At 40.8% G+C, this 19,679-nt stretch overlaps 1 protein-coding gene across 1 annotated transcript in view; it reads right to left on the bottom strand.

The window, feature by feature from the left end:
- NRXN3 (neurexin 3) overlaps positions 1 to 19,679 on the bottom strand; it is a 1,605,778-nt gene that overhangs the window by 1,011,720 nt on the left and 574,379 nt on the right. The window contains exon 17 of the mRNA XM_039883931.1: positions 4,817 to 5,118. Coding sequence (XP_039739865.1) covers positions 4,817 to 5,118 — 302 coding nt within the window. The remainder of the gene's footprint in view (positions 1 to 4,816; positions 5,119 to 19,679) is intronic.

Raw genomic sequence — 19,679 nt, 5'->3', positions numbered from 1 at the left:
CAAGATGGAAGTGAAAAATATATCACTCGAAACTATAAAAGGTAGTCTTTCCCCTGCTTGCCACCTCCCTCACTGAAAAAAAAGAAAAGAAAAAGTCCAAACCCAACCCCAAAATATATGAAGGATGAGAGGAGAATAAAAAAGAGTGAAGACAAAAAAAAAGAGAGACAGAGAGAGAGAAGGAAATGGAACTGGGTTGATAATTATCGGTAGGCTGTTAGTAATGAGGAGGAAATGAGGGAACAAATTCTGATGCCGGCGGAGACATCCACGAGACAGGAACATGCCATGCAGAGTTTGTATGGAGAACACAATTGGAGAAGCTCCCTTTGGCCACGGTGGGGAGTGAGGTGAGAGAGGGGAAAAGAAGAATCCAGGTAGGAAGTAGAGTACTTTCCTCTCCAGATCACCTGTGGCAGCCTTGGCCACACGAAAGGGAAAGAAAGCGGGGATTAAGGAATGGGGAGAGTAAACGGAGGAAGAGAGAGAGGGGTAGGAAGACACGGAGATTAGAAAATTCCTCAGTATAAATCCTGCCATCCCTATTCTGTAGCTTCAAAGTGGCAAAATAAGAAAACCAAAGAAAACAAATTTAGCTAAATGGAGAAACTTTCCTTAAAAAAATTTTTTTTTTGGAAAGGAAACAGTTTCAACCAAACTTGTCCAAATAACATTTGCAGGACAGGTTCATCCCCTTCCTTTTTTTCTTTTGTTTTTTTTTTTTTTCCTCAAGAAAAAATCTTGCATTTAATTCAACAAAAGTTTTAAAAGAAGAAGAAATAAGTATAAAGAGGACAAAAGGGGGGTTGGGGAGGAAAGGGGGGCAACACACGGCAAACCCAAAAAAAGAGACAATAAGAATGATATCTACCAGACAATGTAGTTTGTTTACCATAGCGTGTCCGATGCCTGAGTGCTTTGCGGAAAAGGGGGAAGAAAGGAAATTAAAAATTGTGAACAGAACGATTGTTAATTAAAAAAACTAAAAAACAAAGATGAGTCGTTAGGGTGTTAGTACATTAGTCGGTTAGTAAAATGACACATTGCATGAATGATCTCGTGTTAGTTTTTCAAAAAAAAGGCACCCAACACAGAAAAAGAGAGTGGGGGAAGACAATGAGACCAGGACTCTATGGAAAACCTCAGCGCCCAGGGCACAGCCAGGAAAGGAGGTGCAGTCCACCTTGTCATTTAAATCCCCGCTTCTTCCAAATACCACTCAGAGCGGACCTCACCCCAGTTAGAATTAGCATCATACTTACTTTCCGAGAGCTCTTCTGAATGAACACCACCCTCTTTCCCTTCCCACCCTCTAGCCCATACATAGTCCACCTGTCCTGAAAAAAAAGACCCCCAAAATTTATCATTCTACATGTAGATAAGTAGATAGAAATACCAATACGTTAGGGATTTTTTTTCACATCTGATTCTGACTAAACGCGTGGACGATCATGACTTTCTCCTAGAACAAAAAGAACTTAAAACATGTACAGGTCACACCTGGCATAGGAAGTCTACATTATGTACCTTACTCTGGGTTTCCATAGGTAACGTAAAGATCCACAACCCCACTGACTTTGTATGGATTTGTGCAGCGGGAAGGTGGCATTTTTCTCTTTCCTTCCCTCTCAGTTTAGAATAACTGTGTGGTTAGAATGCATCAAAAGAGTTGGAGACTTCTCTATTACCCAACGAAGTTATTATTGTTCTTCCTTTCCCAGAATGCTTCCTGTTGAACTCGCTCTCCCACCATTAGAATGCTTTTCAAGCTTTTAAGCAGTTTCTTGTACAGAGAGCAGAGAGGATTGGCCGGTTAAACATAAGAGAGGCCCTGCGATTAGTCTCCAACTTGCTGTTTTCCAATGCTAAACCGCCAACACACCCTGAGCTGGGAGGCCAGAAGGCTGGAAGACTGGTAACCCCAGTTTTGTGTTTGAGGTTTGACAAAAATGACATATAGAGGTAAAGCAATTCATGTGATGGCCATGACACTGGACTCAGGCAAGGTCGTGGACCAAAAAAAACCAAACAAACAAACAAGAAAAAAAAAAAGCAATACCAAAAAAAACCCAAAAACCCACAGAAATACCTAACTACCATGGTACCTAATCCCAGTTATGGTTTGGAACAGAGAGTCTACATTCTTTCCTTTGAGTAAGTATCTGGCCATGGCCCTGACTTGATTCAAAGGCAGATCCACAAGTAGATGACCATGAAGGAGGAAATGGGACAAGCTCTGCTCCGTTTGGTAATGAAGTTCAAGTAAGCTTTTCTGAAATGAATCTTTGCCGCAGAAGCCATTCAATCTTACCAAAAAAAAAAAAGAGGACAATGCCATAAGCTTGTTATCAAATATTTATGAAGCAATTTATAGTTTAACAGAAATAGGGCTTCCCACACCTTTGAATGTATCCTGAGGAACTCAAAAAGATGCTATAAATTTATTTTTAGTGGGCAAAATAATATTAGATGATTCAGCATTGAAAAGTTTACATTTACAAAATCAACTCTGCTTTTCTGAGATTTCCCCCTTTCAATAAATTGTATTTGGATGCAAAATTCAGTCAGGGTTCCAGCGAGGTCCAATCTTAGGTGCACTTTACATTCATACTCCCTCTGCCAAGAAATGCCCCAACATCCTGTAGCCTTGTCTAGAACTGATAGCTCTGCTTAGCTGCATCCTTGGTGACAGACAGACACAGTCACCTTTGTGACAAAATACTCGGCCTGTAAATCGTGTACATGTCACAGCAAGTCTAGCACCCAGACCACGGATGAACTCATAATCCTTCTGGAACATAAGGTACTTTGCATATTTAGCCATCACACACGGCTGGGATGGGTTGTAATCACCGTTTCATAAATGGAAATGGAGGCGTAGAAAGGTTAAATGGCTTGTCCAAGGGCACAGAGAGGAGCTGGGTCTTAGAACCTGGAGAAGAAACCCTTCAGGGTTGCCATCTTTTCCTTGCTCTGATTAAACAACACAAGCAACATCTGAATTGCAGTTTGGTTTATCCCCCCTCTCAGTTTAAAGGAATAAACTGGAGCCTGATTCTATTTTAGAAAAGTGTTTTTATTAGAAATAAAAGTGAGCTTTTATCTAGCCAGTTGGAATCATTTCTAGAATGGCAGGGAAATATGTACGGTGAGAGAGAGTTAGAGAAACAGATTGGTTGTGAGAACCACAACCCAATTCTGCTCTCTAGTACCATGAGAATTCTCCTCTCCACTGCCTAATGCCTAAAGAATGTTATTGTGTACCTGCCAGTCAAAACTGGCAAAAGGTCATATTTCACTTTTTGGTCTGGTCTCTGCTACTCAAACATATCAACCCTTTATATGTTAGCAAATGGAAATTTGATTTGGGCTCTCTTGACAGTTGAGAAGGTCTCTTCTGAGTAAGTATGGATGGAGGATGATGAAGGAAAACATCAACAATAGAGTTCTTTGGCCTTGGAGAAAAAAAACACAGAAAGAACAGTGACTCAAAATTCCTAATCCTTGTGTATTAAAATGACTGGGAACTCTAAGTCTTGTGTTATTTGGCAGCTTCACCACGGATAGAAGAGAACTTCCCAACCAGGTGGCTTTCTTGGCATACGCAAGCATGGAAAAAGATGCTTCGAATATTGTGTGCTTCCAATGTGTGTGAGCCTTCTCCACTTATTTAGCATTATTAAGGAGCTACAATTTTATCAAACAGAAAACATATGCAAACACCTGTCAGTTCTTATGCTTTCCTATTTACATTAGAAGGCATTAAATCAATCGTATTGCAGAAGAAAATTTGATAAGCACTTTCTGGAAATTTGCATAATGTCTTCTGATTAATAAAGGATGAATGCTGTCCAACTAGGTTTAATGACAAATTCATAAGAAGAAAAACCAAACGATAATAGCAACCTAAAAAAGGCAGTCTCGGCACAGACCTACTTTTATAGGAAATGCTTTTTTTAACTGATGTGGGCTGGTGAGGTGATATTATTATTATTATTAGTTATGCAACTGAAAACACCTTCACTTGGCTAAGGCTTTCTGAGAGCGTCGTCACCTGACAGAGTCGCCTGCTTAGAACCGGCAAGCGATGGGAGTTCTCAAGCCGGACAGAACCAGGAAAGGCTGCTCCGGAGTTGACTTTTTTTATTTGGGTCCTTCCACTTTCCAGGCCTCCCAATCAACTGAAGAGTCTGGGAGGTAGAGACAAGGGCAATAAAGGAGGACCACCGCACCAAGGAACAGAGAAACAGAGGGATTCAGAAAGATTCCGGCTAAGTCAGTCCAAGGCTAGAGGTTAACGTAACAACCGAAAAAAATAAAATTGGGCGAAGAGTGGTAAATAAAGAGAGAAAAAGGAAAACTTTTTTACTGGAGGGAATTAAAATTATAGCAACATGGAAATGGCTAACTTAATTAAAAAGGAAAACATATATTCAAAGAAAGAATGAGGAAAAGCTACCAAGCTGTAGAAACAAAACACTGTCTCTAATTGAATTTAGCAAAAATACGAGATTCAAATGTAATTAAGAAAATGATAAAAAGGAAAGCAGAATAAAAAGAATGAAAGTACTTATAACTTTTATTATCTATACAACTGAACTGTTTTCTTAAATAACAAGCACAAATGGCGAATTAAAGTATGAGAAGAAGCATATTTTTAATAATTTTTCTTGTGAAACTACAGACTCGGAGAAAGACTTGTACGAATCCAAACCTGTATCTACAGCCATCTCCACCTCATTCATCAACTGCTACCCAAACTTCCGCCCCAGCTACCTAAGACGAGCCTCCGGGCACTCTCTCCCCTCAGCATTACCTGCCGGAGGTTGCGTGTCACTTTGACATCGTGCCAGGCGTTGTCGTTGAATTTTCCATTCACTGGCTCCACGATGGCCTCGAAGGCCCCGGACCCCAGGTTAATGACCAAGGAGACCGCGCCATCCTTCAGAGCCAGGTTGACATAGTCAGCCGACTTGCCCGTGTGGAGGATGAGCCCATTCCGCTGCCAGGTCTTAAAGGACAGGGTGATTTCATCACTGCTGCTCTGGATTGGGTTCTGAGACAGGTCGTAGCACAGGTACTCTGAGCCTCGGAAAGTGGCCACATTCTCCTCTCGAGCTGCAGGAGATAAAAAAAAAAAAAAAAACAAGAGGAAAGCAGTTAATGCATGAGTCAGATCTCTGCAAACACCAAGGAGGACACACCCCCAGGGGACTGCCCCTGCCAGTGGGCCGACACCAGCACAATGCTCCCTCCAAATCTTCCACAAGACTTATATCTCAGCACCATGGAAACCAGCAGAGAAAGAAACTGCAGAGAAGCTATATGTACATACAAGGGTAGAAGACCAGCACGATGGTACAGGAGAGCTTGCTGCCTTCTCTTCAGATTTTCTCCAAAAAAAAAAAAAAAAAAACCTGAAGGGAAATTTCATGTGAAATGGTAAAGTGAGGTTTACATTGCTTTTGCTTCAAGGATGGCTTTTAAACGCTTGTAGAAGAGCTGGTTTAGAATGGATAATTAACTGTTCTGACAAAAGGTTCTTTAGCTCTATGTAACTTTTATTGACCAAAAACTAAAAATCAATTACCCTGAAAGATCTGGCTTTGATTTCTGTCCATCAATAACCCAGCTAACTTTGGTTTCCATGGTAGAGTCCTAAGCCCAGGGGAACATGACTGGATTATTAAACAGAAGGCTGTATCTGAGAAGGTTATCAAGTAGATGAGGAAAAGGGAACAGAATGGAATTTGGTGATATGCTTTGACAAGACAGCAGTGCCTCCCTTAAACTAAAGGGACCTCTGCTCTGAGGCTCTCATGTTTTAGATGGCTCCAGTCAGACTACCTTTCCCCATAAAACTAGGAGTCCACAAGGCCAAGATGGCATTCCAGTAGAGCGATACTCTCTTTCAAGACCGTGTTCCTCCAGACACTGGGACCCTGTAATTCCCTACCCAAAGAGCCCCAAGTCTGTTTCCAGGGCTTGTGCAGGTCTCTTCCCTCAGTCTACTTTTTGAAAAAAAATCCTGCTGTCAAAGTGCACACTTCAAGGTCTGGGGGCCAGCCCTGGCGGCCTGGGGCATCCATGTGCATTTATAACAGACCCCTTGTGATATAGGATGGAGCTAAAGGCGGGTAGAGGAGGGGGACAGGCACAGGCCACAGGCTGAGGACCAGAGGGACTCTCTGTGCTAGCATTTCCAGTGCAGAACTCTGAGGAATCCAAAGATTCTAAATGTGAACCTGGCTTACCAGGTAGTTTCAAAGGTCTATTTGTCAAGGCAAGATGATAGAATATATTTTATTTCATCATTTGTTGCTGTGATACATAATTTCGACACACTGCATATGGACGTCCATTCGTCCTCTTGTAAGGCAGCATCACTTAGAGAGGCCTACTTCATACCAGGGTTGGTCACAAGCTAGCAAAAGCGCCTCATTAATGGGCAATAATACAAGGTTAGATATTCAGTTTCCTTCTAAGGCAAGGGAACTACAAAATAAGGTTGAGAGAATTCTATTTTCCCTTCAAAAACTACACTTCGGCCTTATTAACCAAAGCCAATTCTGCCTCAACTCAAATCCTCACAGTCCTTGGTAAGTCACTTAAGTAAAATGAAACAAATATTTTCTCACCATAAGGTAAGAGCTGTAAAGAAGTCACTCTTATAATGTGGAGAGATGACCACCCACTACATACCATTAAATTAATCATAGCACCCTGAAATGATCAAAACATGAACCTCAACTTCACACTCCAGAGAGGTAAAGAAGAGATAAGTTTGTCCTAGTCCACTAGAGGGACTCAATGACATGTGTCTACTTGCACATTTCTGTTTGCACACACATACTGGTATAAGCAAAAGGGATCTATCCACTTTAATAAATAATAAATAACCACAGTGTCTCTTATATATATACTACAAGAAGCAAGTACTACTCAGCACATAACCTATGCCTGATATGTTTTACCAAAAATAGCCAAAAAAATCATAGAGTAAAAATTTAACACAACGTTTACATTTGAAATAGATCCCCCTGGTGACCCATCTATTGTCATGATCGCTCCTCTCATTTCTACAGAAATGGCTTTGTTAAAATGCAACTGGACAAGCAGCCTTTGTCCAGTAGCCCTGGAGGGGAACCTGATCTACAGTAGAAGATGGTAAATCAAAGTTATGACCACTAAGCTCTTTGCCTACAGACACAGATATGCACAGAGCCAACACCTATGCCTGTCCTTGGCACCCACGTGGTATATTAATGGGTGTCTTCTGTAAACATTTAAGTTATTGAACTGAGATAAATGAGCAAGGAAAGGAGGCCTCTAAAGAGCAGCTGAATCGTCAAGTACCCTTTAGAGGGGGAGGGCTTGTCACAGAACAGCAAGGCACCAGGGTATTAATGTGCTACACGGTACTTAATACTTTTCTTATAATTAGACCAAGGGATCTGTCAAAATAATATATTTTAGATCTATGAGGAATTTTGGAGATTGCCTGATATAATGCCTTTGTTTGATTATGGAAGAAACCTGTGACTAGGAATAAGAGAGTTGCCCGAGAACAATGAGTGTTATTTGGGACTTCTAAAGTGCCTCTGGGCATTACTCTAAATACCAGTCACCTTTCCCTGGCCCTTCACTCTGGATATACCACAGGTTCCTTCTCTACTTCTTAAAGGGCATGAATGATTCTATGGAATCGTGCCTTGACTTACGAACCATCCCAAATCTTGGATAAATGGAGTCAGAAACTTATTCTCCCCTCCCTGTGTAACTCATGCTTCCTCAACAACAGAAATACTTTCCTTCCTCCCCTGGAATCCGGGTGTGTTTAAAACACAAGAACTTGCTTTATGTAGAAGGCCGTGGAAGGAAAATGACATCATTATAAATGACAATGATGACAATGACATCATCACAATAAACAAGAAATATAACCAACGTGAGGGAAAACTGTCTATGTAAATCACATGCATATTTATGCTAATCTACATGCAAATTAACCAAAAGTAACCAAATATCTTCTTTTGCAAGTATCTAATAAACACTGCTGCAACAGTTCACAACCTTCCCGATCTCTGCACACAATGATGAATTTCCCCAGTTTCTCTCTTCCCTGGACTGGAGGAGGCCACCAAGAGCACAGCATTGCAGATGCCAGGTACCCCCTCCACTCGTCAACAAACAACAGACAACTGAAAGCTACTCTCTGAAACATATAATGGATAAGCACTATCATATCATGTGTAATTCATGGGATACTTTCCTCCTGATTTCTACGGGGAGGAGAGGCACGGGCAGTGCCTGATCCAGTCTTCAGAAGAGCAAATAAGGGGCTTGGATGGAGAAAGAGTGAGGACCTTGAAGACACTATTCCTTTTTATACTCTCACAAATGACCTTTTTCCACTAAGATCCCAATCTGTCTTAATTTCCTTCCAGTAGCTAAGGCTCAAGTTATTTTCTTATCACTTTGAAAATCATACTAGCTGACAGTGAACATAAAGGTATAAAACCAAACAGTGACAAACCCACATCTCCAAGCCCATTCAATTCTCTACACTCTCCACTAAAAAAAAAGGTAACGCTGCTCAAATTCTGTTTTCTATACTTGGTGTGTACACTGGGAAGGAGGTTGAAGAGACAATGCAGTCACCTTGCACGCATTCAAGCTAAATAGGTAGAGAAAATGAATGCAGGGGATTATGTAACACAGTACACAACAGCTTAGCATAAAGTACAGCTTGGCAAGAGGGTAGGCACTGACATGGCTAATGGACTGTTTAGATCCATTTAAATTATATCACTCTAAAATTCGCAATCAATTGCATGAGTGTTAAAATAAAAATATTATTCTCACTGCATGAGAAGCAGAACTCGACTCTAGGACAACAAATCATTTACCCATTATTTGTAAGTGTACAATTGATTAAACATTAGATGCAATCTAGATATGTACAACTCAAAATTTTAAATCAGATGTATAAGATATGTAAAGCACTGGTTTTTCAAATGGCTTGTTAATCCCAGTACTGATATATACATAGCATTAATAAGCATTTACTCAATTCTATTTTCCATTCTCTCACCCAAAAAAAACCACCCAAATAATGATGTATATAATAACTCTATTTCTCTGAGAAATTCCAAAACGCATTAAAATGTTCAATATATTATTTTTTATTATGCAATCTAAGAAGTGTGGAGAAATGCATATCACTGTTTAATTGGACCTGTGGCTCCTGATTCCTTGGCGTCTTAGGCTTTGAGATCAAGAAATCTGGACTTTATTCTGAAGGTTATGAGGAATGATTACATAAATTTACTGAGAGGATAGAGGGTCCAACTTATATTTTTAAAAGATCGCACTGAGAGTAAACTGGAAGAAAGAGATAACTGAAGGCAGAGAGCTAAAAGACGAGAACACATATGAACTACTTTTCCAGGGGGTGCCTTGGACTGGTCTGACCTGGATGGTGATATAGTTCTCAAGTGAGGTTTGCATTTCACTAAGCAAGAATGGAAGCGAGAAGTTCCTAGAAGAGACAGCCAAAGGAAGCGAGAGGCAGAGATGCTAGCGAACCAGAGACCACAGGAGGAAACTCATTTGGATACCTAAGATCCCAACACAGCCATGGAAAACCAAGGGCCAGAGAAAAATTTTGAGGGACAAGGACACAGCATGCTACATAAAAGGGCTCGAATGAGAATACATTTGAGTAAAGAAGTAAAGGAGAATCCTAGGTCCATTTGGAAACGGATGTCCACAGTTTCTAAAATATCGTATACTTCCAAATGCTTTGTTAACCGTTATTTATACTCTCTCAACGCTCTGTGAGGTTACTTTGCTATGATTATGCCAATGTAAAAAGATGGAAACAGAGTTCAGACAGGTTATGCAAGGCACTGTGAAGCTCTTAAGCCAGTTCCAAAACCTCAGTCCCTGATTCTCATTCCCTGATTCTCAGGCCCCTGATGCCATACCTTTTGCTACTACATTGCACCACCGCCTTGTCAGGAACTCAAATTCTCAGAGGAATATGTGCCTAGGACCCTATATTTGGTGTCCTGCAACTGCATGAAGTTCAGGGTGTCAAAAGGAGAAGCCATAGACAATGACAGGGAAGAGGCCATTCAGGCAGCAGGAGCCCAAGCAGGGATCAGTGAGTAGAGCTGGCTCTATTCCAAGATTCTCTAGTAGCAGGTTGGAAAACGTCAATCTAAGGAGCTCACACTCTTCATCTCCATCGCACAGCCTTAGTAATGGGTTTTTTGGCACAATTTGGAAGAGCCTATTAAAATGGTAACACCCCTGGGGTGGCTGTAACCAGTGGCCCTGAGCACAACACCTGCTGTGCTCCAGAAAGGCAGTGGGAGCCAGTTCCCTGAGGATGGCCTCAGAGACCAGGGCAAAACTGTTCTCATCTTTGAATCCTTTGTCCTTCAACCGGCCTCTGTGCAGCAGCTGGTACTTTAGTCTTCACTGATGCACAGATAATCCTGGCTGGCCATCCTGGCCAGGTCCACCCTGGAGTTAATGAGGCACGAAAACACTGGAGCTACTGCTGCCCTCCCTGCCAGACAAAGAGATAGCCTAGGCCTTGGGGCTGGCCCGCTCACTCCCTTCCTCTGATCCACAAAACCCAGCAGGAATAGCACTGCCCTTCCTCCATCAGTGCAGCTGCAATGAGAGGTGTCAGGGTGTCAAGTTGTGAACTGACATGTCACCCGATTCTTCCGGCCACTGCTTCCCAGACAAAGAAACCCTCATGAGGATGAAAGCAGCACTGAGCCCAAGGCAGGGGGGGTATGAAAGCAGAAATAAACTTTCAGAGAAATCCACAATTTCCCAGGTGCCCTATTTTTTGGGGGGGGTCGGGGAGCCTGCATCTCCACTAGATTCTGAAAGAAACCTTGAGCTAAAACAACAAATGTGAGTTTGTTCTTGCACAATTCTGTTTCCTTTACATGCTAAGAACATGCTAAGAATCCAAAATCTAGAACAAGAACTCCCACCTCTAAGGGCCTCTTACGAGATGTGGGCAGATATTCACGTTAGCTGTTGAGCTGTGAGATGAGAGATGAACATATTTGCAGAAATGAAGGAAAAGCAGAAATTCCGTTACTGGAGTGAATTCTATTGTATATTACCTAATGACATTTCCTGCTAGAATTAGGGGAGGGACACACCCATTAAGAAAGGTAAAAGATTGCACAAGTGGCTGTACATTGGTTCTTCCTGTCCCATCTCCCTTGCAATATATTTTAGGGCTGAACAAGCATTTGGATAGACCAAACTACAGAGCCATCCCTTAGGATAAACAATGAATCCTTTACCTGCCACATCCCATCATATGGGTATTTTAAAAGCGGAGTGTACCAGCAATCAGCAGATTGTGTCACTATGAGCAATCCTGAACTACAAAAGAAAACACATAAGATTTCTGACCTCCTGAGGCCATTTCGAACCCTCATCCTCAGAGACTCTCTGTAGGAAGATCAGCAAAGAAATAAATGGACTTTTCCACACTGCCTGGGTCACTCACTAGCCTACAGATGCTCCTTGGAAGTGATGAGAAGGAAAATAGTAAATCAAGTTGTCACTTGGAAAATAAACAGTCAGTACCCTGGCAAGAGAAGCTGTCTCAGTTCACAAAAGAATGGCCTGGAAAATCACGCTTCACTGAAATCACTAGAAAGCTAATGGCATCCTGAAGACCACAGAGCTCTCGATTACATTACAATGAGTTAAATTTTCTGTTCATTCATTTAAGGAATAAGTATGTGCAGGTGCCTACTATGCACCAGGTGATGTGTCCAATGCTGAATGCACTTAAATTGCATGGCAACCCTCGAATAGGAATAATTAGCCTATTCTTTACCAAAGAAGAGAAACTGTACAGCCAAAAAAAAAAAAAATGAATGGCTACTACATGCCAGACCCTGATGTAGACTCATATTAAACATCACTACAGGCACCATCCTGTAACTCAGAGTGTGGTGGGACCACATACAGGCCTGATGACATGGAATGTAATGATAAAAGCTTGGAATTAAACAGGCCTGAGTTTGACAGCCAGCTCTGAAACTTACCTAACTCCATGGAACTGTAGCTTACTACTTAAACTTCTCTAACCCTTAGTACCCTAATCTACAAAATGAGAATGACCATGTACATATTTCATAGAATCATTGTGAGACATGAATCGGATAAAGTTCATGGTCCAGTTTCTAGCCATAGACATGCTAGCTGTTGTTGTTATTGTTGAGAATGCACACATAAATAAGTAATTACAATACACTGTAGTAAATGTTTAATAGGTGAGATAGGCACACAGAAGAAAAAAATAACTGACCCTGGGTGTTAGGGAAGGCTCCACGTAGGAGGTCAAACAAACTGTGTCTTGAAGAATGAGTTCACCATACAAAGAGAGGGATGAGGTTTTAGAAGAAACAGAGTATGCACTGGTAGGGTCATTAGAAAAGCACAGGGTATTCAGGGGATGGTGAGAAGTTCAACGTGGCTGGAGTACCAGGCATGTGTGCAGGCTCATGATGCAGGCCATGGCCTCATTTGTCGTATTCTGAGGCACCGGGGATGGAGAACCAGCAGAGAACCTCAGCTTGTGAGTGGCATGGTTATGTTGGTGTTGTATCAAGGGCTCAGTAGGTAGACATATGGCCTGAGAGGCGAAGAGGGTTCCAGAAGCCATCTCCAAGGCAGAATGGATATTGCTAAGAAACCATGGCCTGAGGCAATTGTGCTGCATATGTCTGCCTTCCCACTTATAATAATTTATACAATATGCTGTACATTGTTTTCCATTAACCACCAAACCCATATGAGTCAAACTGTAATTATGTTTCTTTCACCACCAGCTTCTCATTTTAATTGTGGATCAGTCAATCAAACATGCACTGAACACAAACAGCGCACTCCATCTTGCAGAGGGAAGTCCATTTCCCTGCCTCCAGGACTCCATGAGAACACTTCTTCCCCACTCTCCAGAGGGAATAGTTTTAGAGTAAAACTTCCACCTTCTCTACTTTTCTCATTCACTTCCTCCAATGACAGGAGAAGTGACTTATCTGCTCAGTGATACAGTAAAAATCTGATACCCATAGGTCCACTTTTCTTAACTAGGTACTTACTATTCCTGTGTGACCTGCCTTTCTCCTTCAGATCTGCCCTTCATGCAAGGATTGCAAGTTCCTCTAGGTTCCTCCATGTACTAAAACCTACCAGAGCAGACCCTACCTCTGCAGAAGAAGGTCTGTGGTCTTCTGGCTGTTCTGCCTATGGCTGAGTGGCTGAATTTATTTCAGGAGGAAAATTGCAAGGAAGCCCGACTTGATGGCTGATCAAACCCACATGCTCTAACCCAGCTCTACTAGCAACAGAACTGACCCCTAGGTCTAACTCCTGTGTCTGTTTCTCAGATGATCTAGGATACTACCTACAGCTGTCACCTCAGACAACCAGTCCTTGGATTGCTTTCACTCTCATCGGGATGAAAAAAGACACACCTAGAACTACATGGGCTCAATGATAAGTAAGTATTTCAATTACATCAATAATTTTAATGCTATCACTGTTTCACAGTGTTTACGAAGACCCGTTTCTTGATGCTACACTGAAGATACGGGTGATTAGAATGGTGAAGAATTTAACCAGGGTCACCTTCCTGGAGATAAGTTTTAGATTGTGCATTGAAGTTTTTCAATTAAAAAAAAAAAAACAGAAAATACACATATCCACAAATACATATCCTTTCACCTTTGGCCAGTTCAAAAAGGATAATCAACACTAGTTTTGTTCCCCACACTGCCTCTTTTCTCAAGTTACACAATAACCAAGGCAATTGTACTGGAGTATCAAACGCCTCATTGTGAGACTATGTTCTACAGAATCGATGAGGGCAAAAAAATTACTAGGTACACAGAGCTGGAGAGGAGAGGGCAGAGGACTGTAATTTTGATAAAAACAAAACTAATAATAATGAAAATATCCACAGTGATTCTAGAGCAGGAAGTAGGTCATCTGAAATGATTTTTGTAAGTGACACATACACTGACCCTAATTGCAATCTAAATTAGATCCTCACTGCACCCACACATACTGTTCAGAAAGGAACAGAAAAGTCATGAAAGAGTCACAGATTTTTAGATATTTAGAAGCAATAAATATGGATTTTTAAACCCATACGGACTTCTAAAATATTTATTTTTGTAAAATCTCTCTTTTGTCCAAGACGAAAATAAGTAAAGAATCCTCCGTAACATCAGAAAAACCCGTGGAAGAAGATCTAATCTACCTCCTGCCTCAGTGAGTCTATATCTAAATTGTCTTGTGAAACTATCCACCTTTAAGCATCCAGAGAACAAGACAAATCGGTGTTATGTGAAACTGCCTACAGGTATTTCAGGAGCTCAAATGATTCCTGATCCTAAAAGAGCAAAGGCGATCTAGAGCCTGCCACGCTTTGTTTGGCTGATGAGCAGCAAGTGTGAGTGTTAAAGATTTTAACCTAAAATTTTCCTCACTTTGCCCAGTATATATAGAGAATAATGCATATAAACTACGAGTGGCCAAGAAACTTCACCTCCACACACGCACGCACGCACGCACGCACACACACGCACATCACTAATCACCATATATTACAGCTCTAGTCATATGTTACAAGAATAGAAAAACATATAGAGGAAATGTACCCAACAACTTAAGGTAGCATTTACTTCTGGGAAGGGAGAGAAAAAATGGAATCAGGGAGGTATTCAAATAAGACCAAGTCTTTATAAAAGAATATCAAGCAGAACCGGCCAAACATTAAGATTTGTTCAGTCTGGGCGACGGCTAAACCATTTGTTTATAATATCCTCTATTATAGGGTCTATACTTTTTTACATTTGAAATAGTTCATACTTCTTTAAAAAGTTATCTCTATAGATAATTCTGATAAAACACCTAACCGTCCAATAAATATTGAATGATTCTTAGGTTATTTTATATGTAGATGTCAACTCCTCAATCATATGCTCTGAGCAGCCATTTTTCATACCTTTTGCAAAATCTCCCATATGCCCCAGAATGTTTTAAATACAAAGTTGTGGAAATGAATAGAAATGCAGTCAAAATGATGACAGTGACGACTCCTGCTCACTCATCGCCTTCCCCACTCCTAGGGACCCACTGCTCAGTGCCTGAGCATCAGAGACTTCAGCCCGGCTTCTAAAGGACAAAAGGAAGAAATGCTGATGGAAGCTGAGGGACGGAGAAGACACCTTCACTTGAGACCATGTGAGAGTCCCACGGCAAATGCTGAGAGCCAAACGAGGCTGGAATCTGAGGTGTGTCACGGGACATCTGCGCAAGCCTCCCAACCCATTTCTTTTGCAGAATAAAATCAACATAATTCTTTAAGAAAATCCCCACTGAGAAACCTAAATCTGTGCCCATCCCGTTGGCCTCCCCCTGCAGTTGGCGGCCCAGTTCCTCCTGTGTTAGCACTGTGGGCTCTAGCCTGCAAGTCTAGACAGAATGGCTTGTTAAAATGCCCTGGAGTCGATGCCTGAGAAAGATCAATAAGGCTTTTTATGACACAATGAAAACTTTCTATTTTGTTAAATGCGGCTAATCTACCATTTCTGCAGTACTCAAAGCTTTCAATGCTGAGTACTAGAGCCTAGCTGATTAAAACTCTGTTCAGAGACACAGACCAGGGAAATTTGCCAATGCAGAGGTACAAATTCTAGAAACCTGCCCTGTGTCTTCTTTTATAGCTGGGTGTGCACTTCTTTTTCCTCCCTAGGAAATAAATATGGCAGTGAGGATGTGGGGGCTGATAGTGATAAAAATTAAAACTGTCCCATCCCAGAGCTCTCAGTAAGGGACTCGTAACGGCCAGGGTCTAAAGTCACTAAATGAAAGAATCTGAATCTAAGGGTGGTTGAGGATAGGATATGTTAAAAGCAGGTGGGAGGGAGAGTTCTCTACAACAGAGACAGACTTAAAAATCAGTGACCTGATTTAAGAAGCCTAAATAAGAAAATCTTTAGTGACTGCAAATTCAATTACAGTACTAATGGTGCACATAAAATAGGAATAAAGTGTTTGTTTCATTTTCACCATTTCTTCATCTCAGTCTATTAGCAGAGTTTTTTCTAGAGGTAGAAGATTTTGTTGTTGTCATAATGTAACAGGAAATTCACATTTATTGGACCTCTATTATGCTCCAGGCTTTTCTATATAGAGTCTGAATATAACATACACTTACATGCACATTGTTTGACAGGAATTAACCAAGACCTGTTTTGGTGATTTAAGTTACAAGAGATCAAAACACTTAAAACCAATGTATTATTAATAGAGATAACATATCTGTGTATTCATGTGTCATCTGAAAGGAGAGCTTTTTCATTGGAATTCTTGCTTGTTTCTTACTTAACTCTCAAAGGGCCCTGTGAAATAAAGTTTTACTAACCCCACTTTACAGATGATAAAACAGGTTCAGAAGGGGTGACACACTTGTACAATATCACAGCTAAGCAGCAGATCCACATACAAACCAAGGTCAACCTTCAAATGCTATATGCTTTCCTCTAGATCCTGATGCCTCCTACTAAGGGTTGGGTACCTTTTGCAAACACCTCTGCCAATAGTATTCCTGTGGGAGATGAGCTATTCGTTTCTTTTAAAAAAGTTACATAGCATGTCACATGTTCCAAACCACTGTCACATAATATCATCTAATTTTATAAAGCACCCTTCTGCAACTTTTACAGGAACCTCTACTATCTGCCCCACAAGGCTAATTTTTCAGCAAACATTTAGATGAATTAACCACATTCTTTGGGATACGAATATAGATCATAAGAACAATAGGAAAAATTATGGGAATTCTGTACATTTGCAAAACTGGAAATATATAAATGCTTATAAATAATTATGAGAGCACGAATAAGGAAATCCACTTCTGATGCACTGACTCTAAATGGCAACCCTCCTCCTCAGTCAGAATGATTCACAAACCATTTACAGATGTTGCATTAGCCCAGCAATTTTGCTGAAGCTTCAGGGCCAAACAGCTGGACTCTGGGTTATTACACCAGAAGTTACAGTCAGAAATATGCTCAGGGCTTGCAGAAGAGAAGAAAGTTAGTTGACTTATTATTAAGAAGAGCACATAAAACTGAGATTATAAGACTCTCTGAAACAGAGACTCAAATTGACTTTTTATAGCGTGTAGAGTCATTCATGATGTATATTTACATTTCCTATGATATCAATAAAATAAATACTAAGTAAAATTTATCAATGACTTTTTTTACCCATGGGTTATGATAAAAGAGTGAGTGATTTGGAAATTCCAACTATGGTAGGAAGACACTGCAGAGTAGATCCCAGATCTAGAGGACCTGTGGTATCTGTACTCATCACCCGTTGGTCAAGCTTTCTGACCACACTCTGTAGTTGAATGAATTAGAATAAAGACAAGTAAGGAGACTTATAGCATATAAAGACACTGTCTAAGACTTAAGAAAATAAGGAGGACTGCTGACTCATTCCTGCCAGATGTGGTGAAATCCATCCATGTAGATATCAGGAAAGATGCATCTCCTTATGGTAGCCACTGAACTCTAAAAGGAAGTTGACCGAATTTCATTCTCTGATTTAAACGGCCAGAAACTTAGTCTTATTTCTCTTCAGGAGCTATTATATCATGAGAGATTGACTATACCAACTAAAATGAATCTCTAACTGAGGTAGACATCAGAATGCCATTATCACAATTTACGATAAAAAATTCCCACCAAAAAATCCTATGGTCCACACAGACTTGGATTCAACCATTGGTTCCCAAACAATGGTCTCAGATAAAGTTTGTACCAATCTATGGTTCAATTAGGAAAAAAAGGACACTATAGTATGTCTTTGAATAGAAGCTAAATTTATGCAGTATTCATTTCATGCAACAAATATTAATGTAGGACCTTCTCTATGCCAGATACTGTGCTAGACACTGGGAACATGGAAGTTTCATTCTACTCCTTTATTCTTTTTTGGTTTTAGAATGTCCTATCTTTTGTAAAATGATGATGACGATACATGAAATTTGACAATGTTATTATTTGGCAAAATAAATAGTCACCGATCCTATCTTGCTCCTTCCTTTCTCTGCAAAAATTTTACTTGTCAACAAAATCCAAGTTTGAAGACCCACTGAACCAGAGAATTTTTCTTTGTGTGTTGTCAGTTAGGTGTTGGCCAAAACATGGCACTATCATGAAAAGGCATTTGTCAGGTGCTTCAAAAAGGGGTAACTAACTATCCATATTGCCTGGGACTGAGAAGTTTCCCAGGATGTTGGACTTTCTGTACTTAAATGGGAACAATTCCTGGAAAATCAGAATGGTTGGTCATTCCACCTGGGTCACATGTCAGAAGGCAAAAAATAAAGCAGATCAAATAAGAACTGTCAATTACCTAAAATCACTGCCAAAGGGGCTTGATTATTTGGATCCTTTCGTCAGCTGTGAGTTTCTACCATTTCAAACTTGACATTCTGGTTTTTGAACAAATAACCACATTAACAATATAAGTAATGTCTTCATTGCTATGGTCTATATGACTTTTTACGAACTTTAAAAGTCATCTTAAGAATAACCTGAGTCCCTTTGAGGTTCAGAAGGCTCTCTGAGACATTGTGGTGTCTCAGAGCCAACTAGCTCATCATCAATCATCACCATACACCACCACGAATAAACCGCTTTTGCTTTCCAAATGTTTGAATGTGAGATCATAAGTGTCTTCTGTATTATAAGTAACTAATTAAGTTGTATGGAATGATTTATGCAAATAGTAGTGTTCCCTCAGGAATTACTGGGATAATTTCAGAAACAGGCAGAAACTTTCCAAAAGCTTCAGAATCGCAGCCTCTGGTACACTCAGGTTTGGCAGGAAAAGGCCTGTCATTTGTCCCAGAGTGCTGCTATTCTTCCTTCCCCTCCCCAGTACTCCGCTACCCACTCTGCTACCTGCCAAGACTACCTATCTGCGGGGGCCTTTTGAGCACCCCCAATGACACTGGGCGACTTTACACTGCCCTCAACTGAGGTAGAAAAGTGAGAAGACATCACAGAAGAAAGGAGAAGGAAAGAAGGTAGCATGTACTATCCGTCTACTGGGTGCCCAGCTCAAAGGCTGCATTTTCAATCATACAGTGACCTTAGGGAGCAGGCATTACTATCACTGCTTTACATGCAAGGAAATGCCCCCTACCCCTGAGACAGGGGTGATAGTGATGATGGTGGTGAGGATGCCAACTAACAGTTCTGAAGCTTATTGTTTGACGGGGGCCTTAGCTCTGGTTTAGCATTATGTAGATAATATTTAATATAATCTTCAGAACAACCTATTTAGGTTTATTATCTGTAGTTATCAAAGAAGTCAGCTGAGATCCAAGGGTTCAAGGCTGTCTAAAGGAATAACAATAATAATAAGAGAATTTAGAATGCGGCTGGACTTGGGTCTAAGTTCAATTTCATTGTCCCTGCTACTGCAGTAAGAATTTGGTTTTGTATAAAAGGTACCATCCTGAGATCAGGAGCTAAGTGACCCACTGTGTGATCTTCTAGGGGCTCCATGATTGCTCATTTGATCAGCAACCCTCT

This window comes from Pteropus medius, unplaced genomic scaffold, assembly GCF_902729225.1.
Source record: "Pteropus medius unplaced genomic scaffold, Ma_sr-lr_union100, whole genome shotgun sequence".
NCBI classification, from domain to species: domain Eukaryota; kingdom Metazoa; phylum Chordata; class Mammalia; order Chiroptera; family Pteropodidae; genus Pteropus; species Pteropus medius.
The sequence above is the reverse complement of the archived record's forward strand: the minus strand, read 5'-3'. Positions and strand labels throughout refer to the sequence as shown.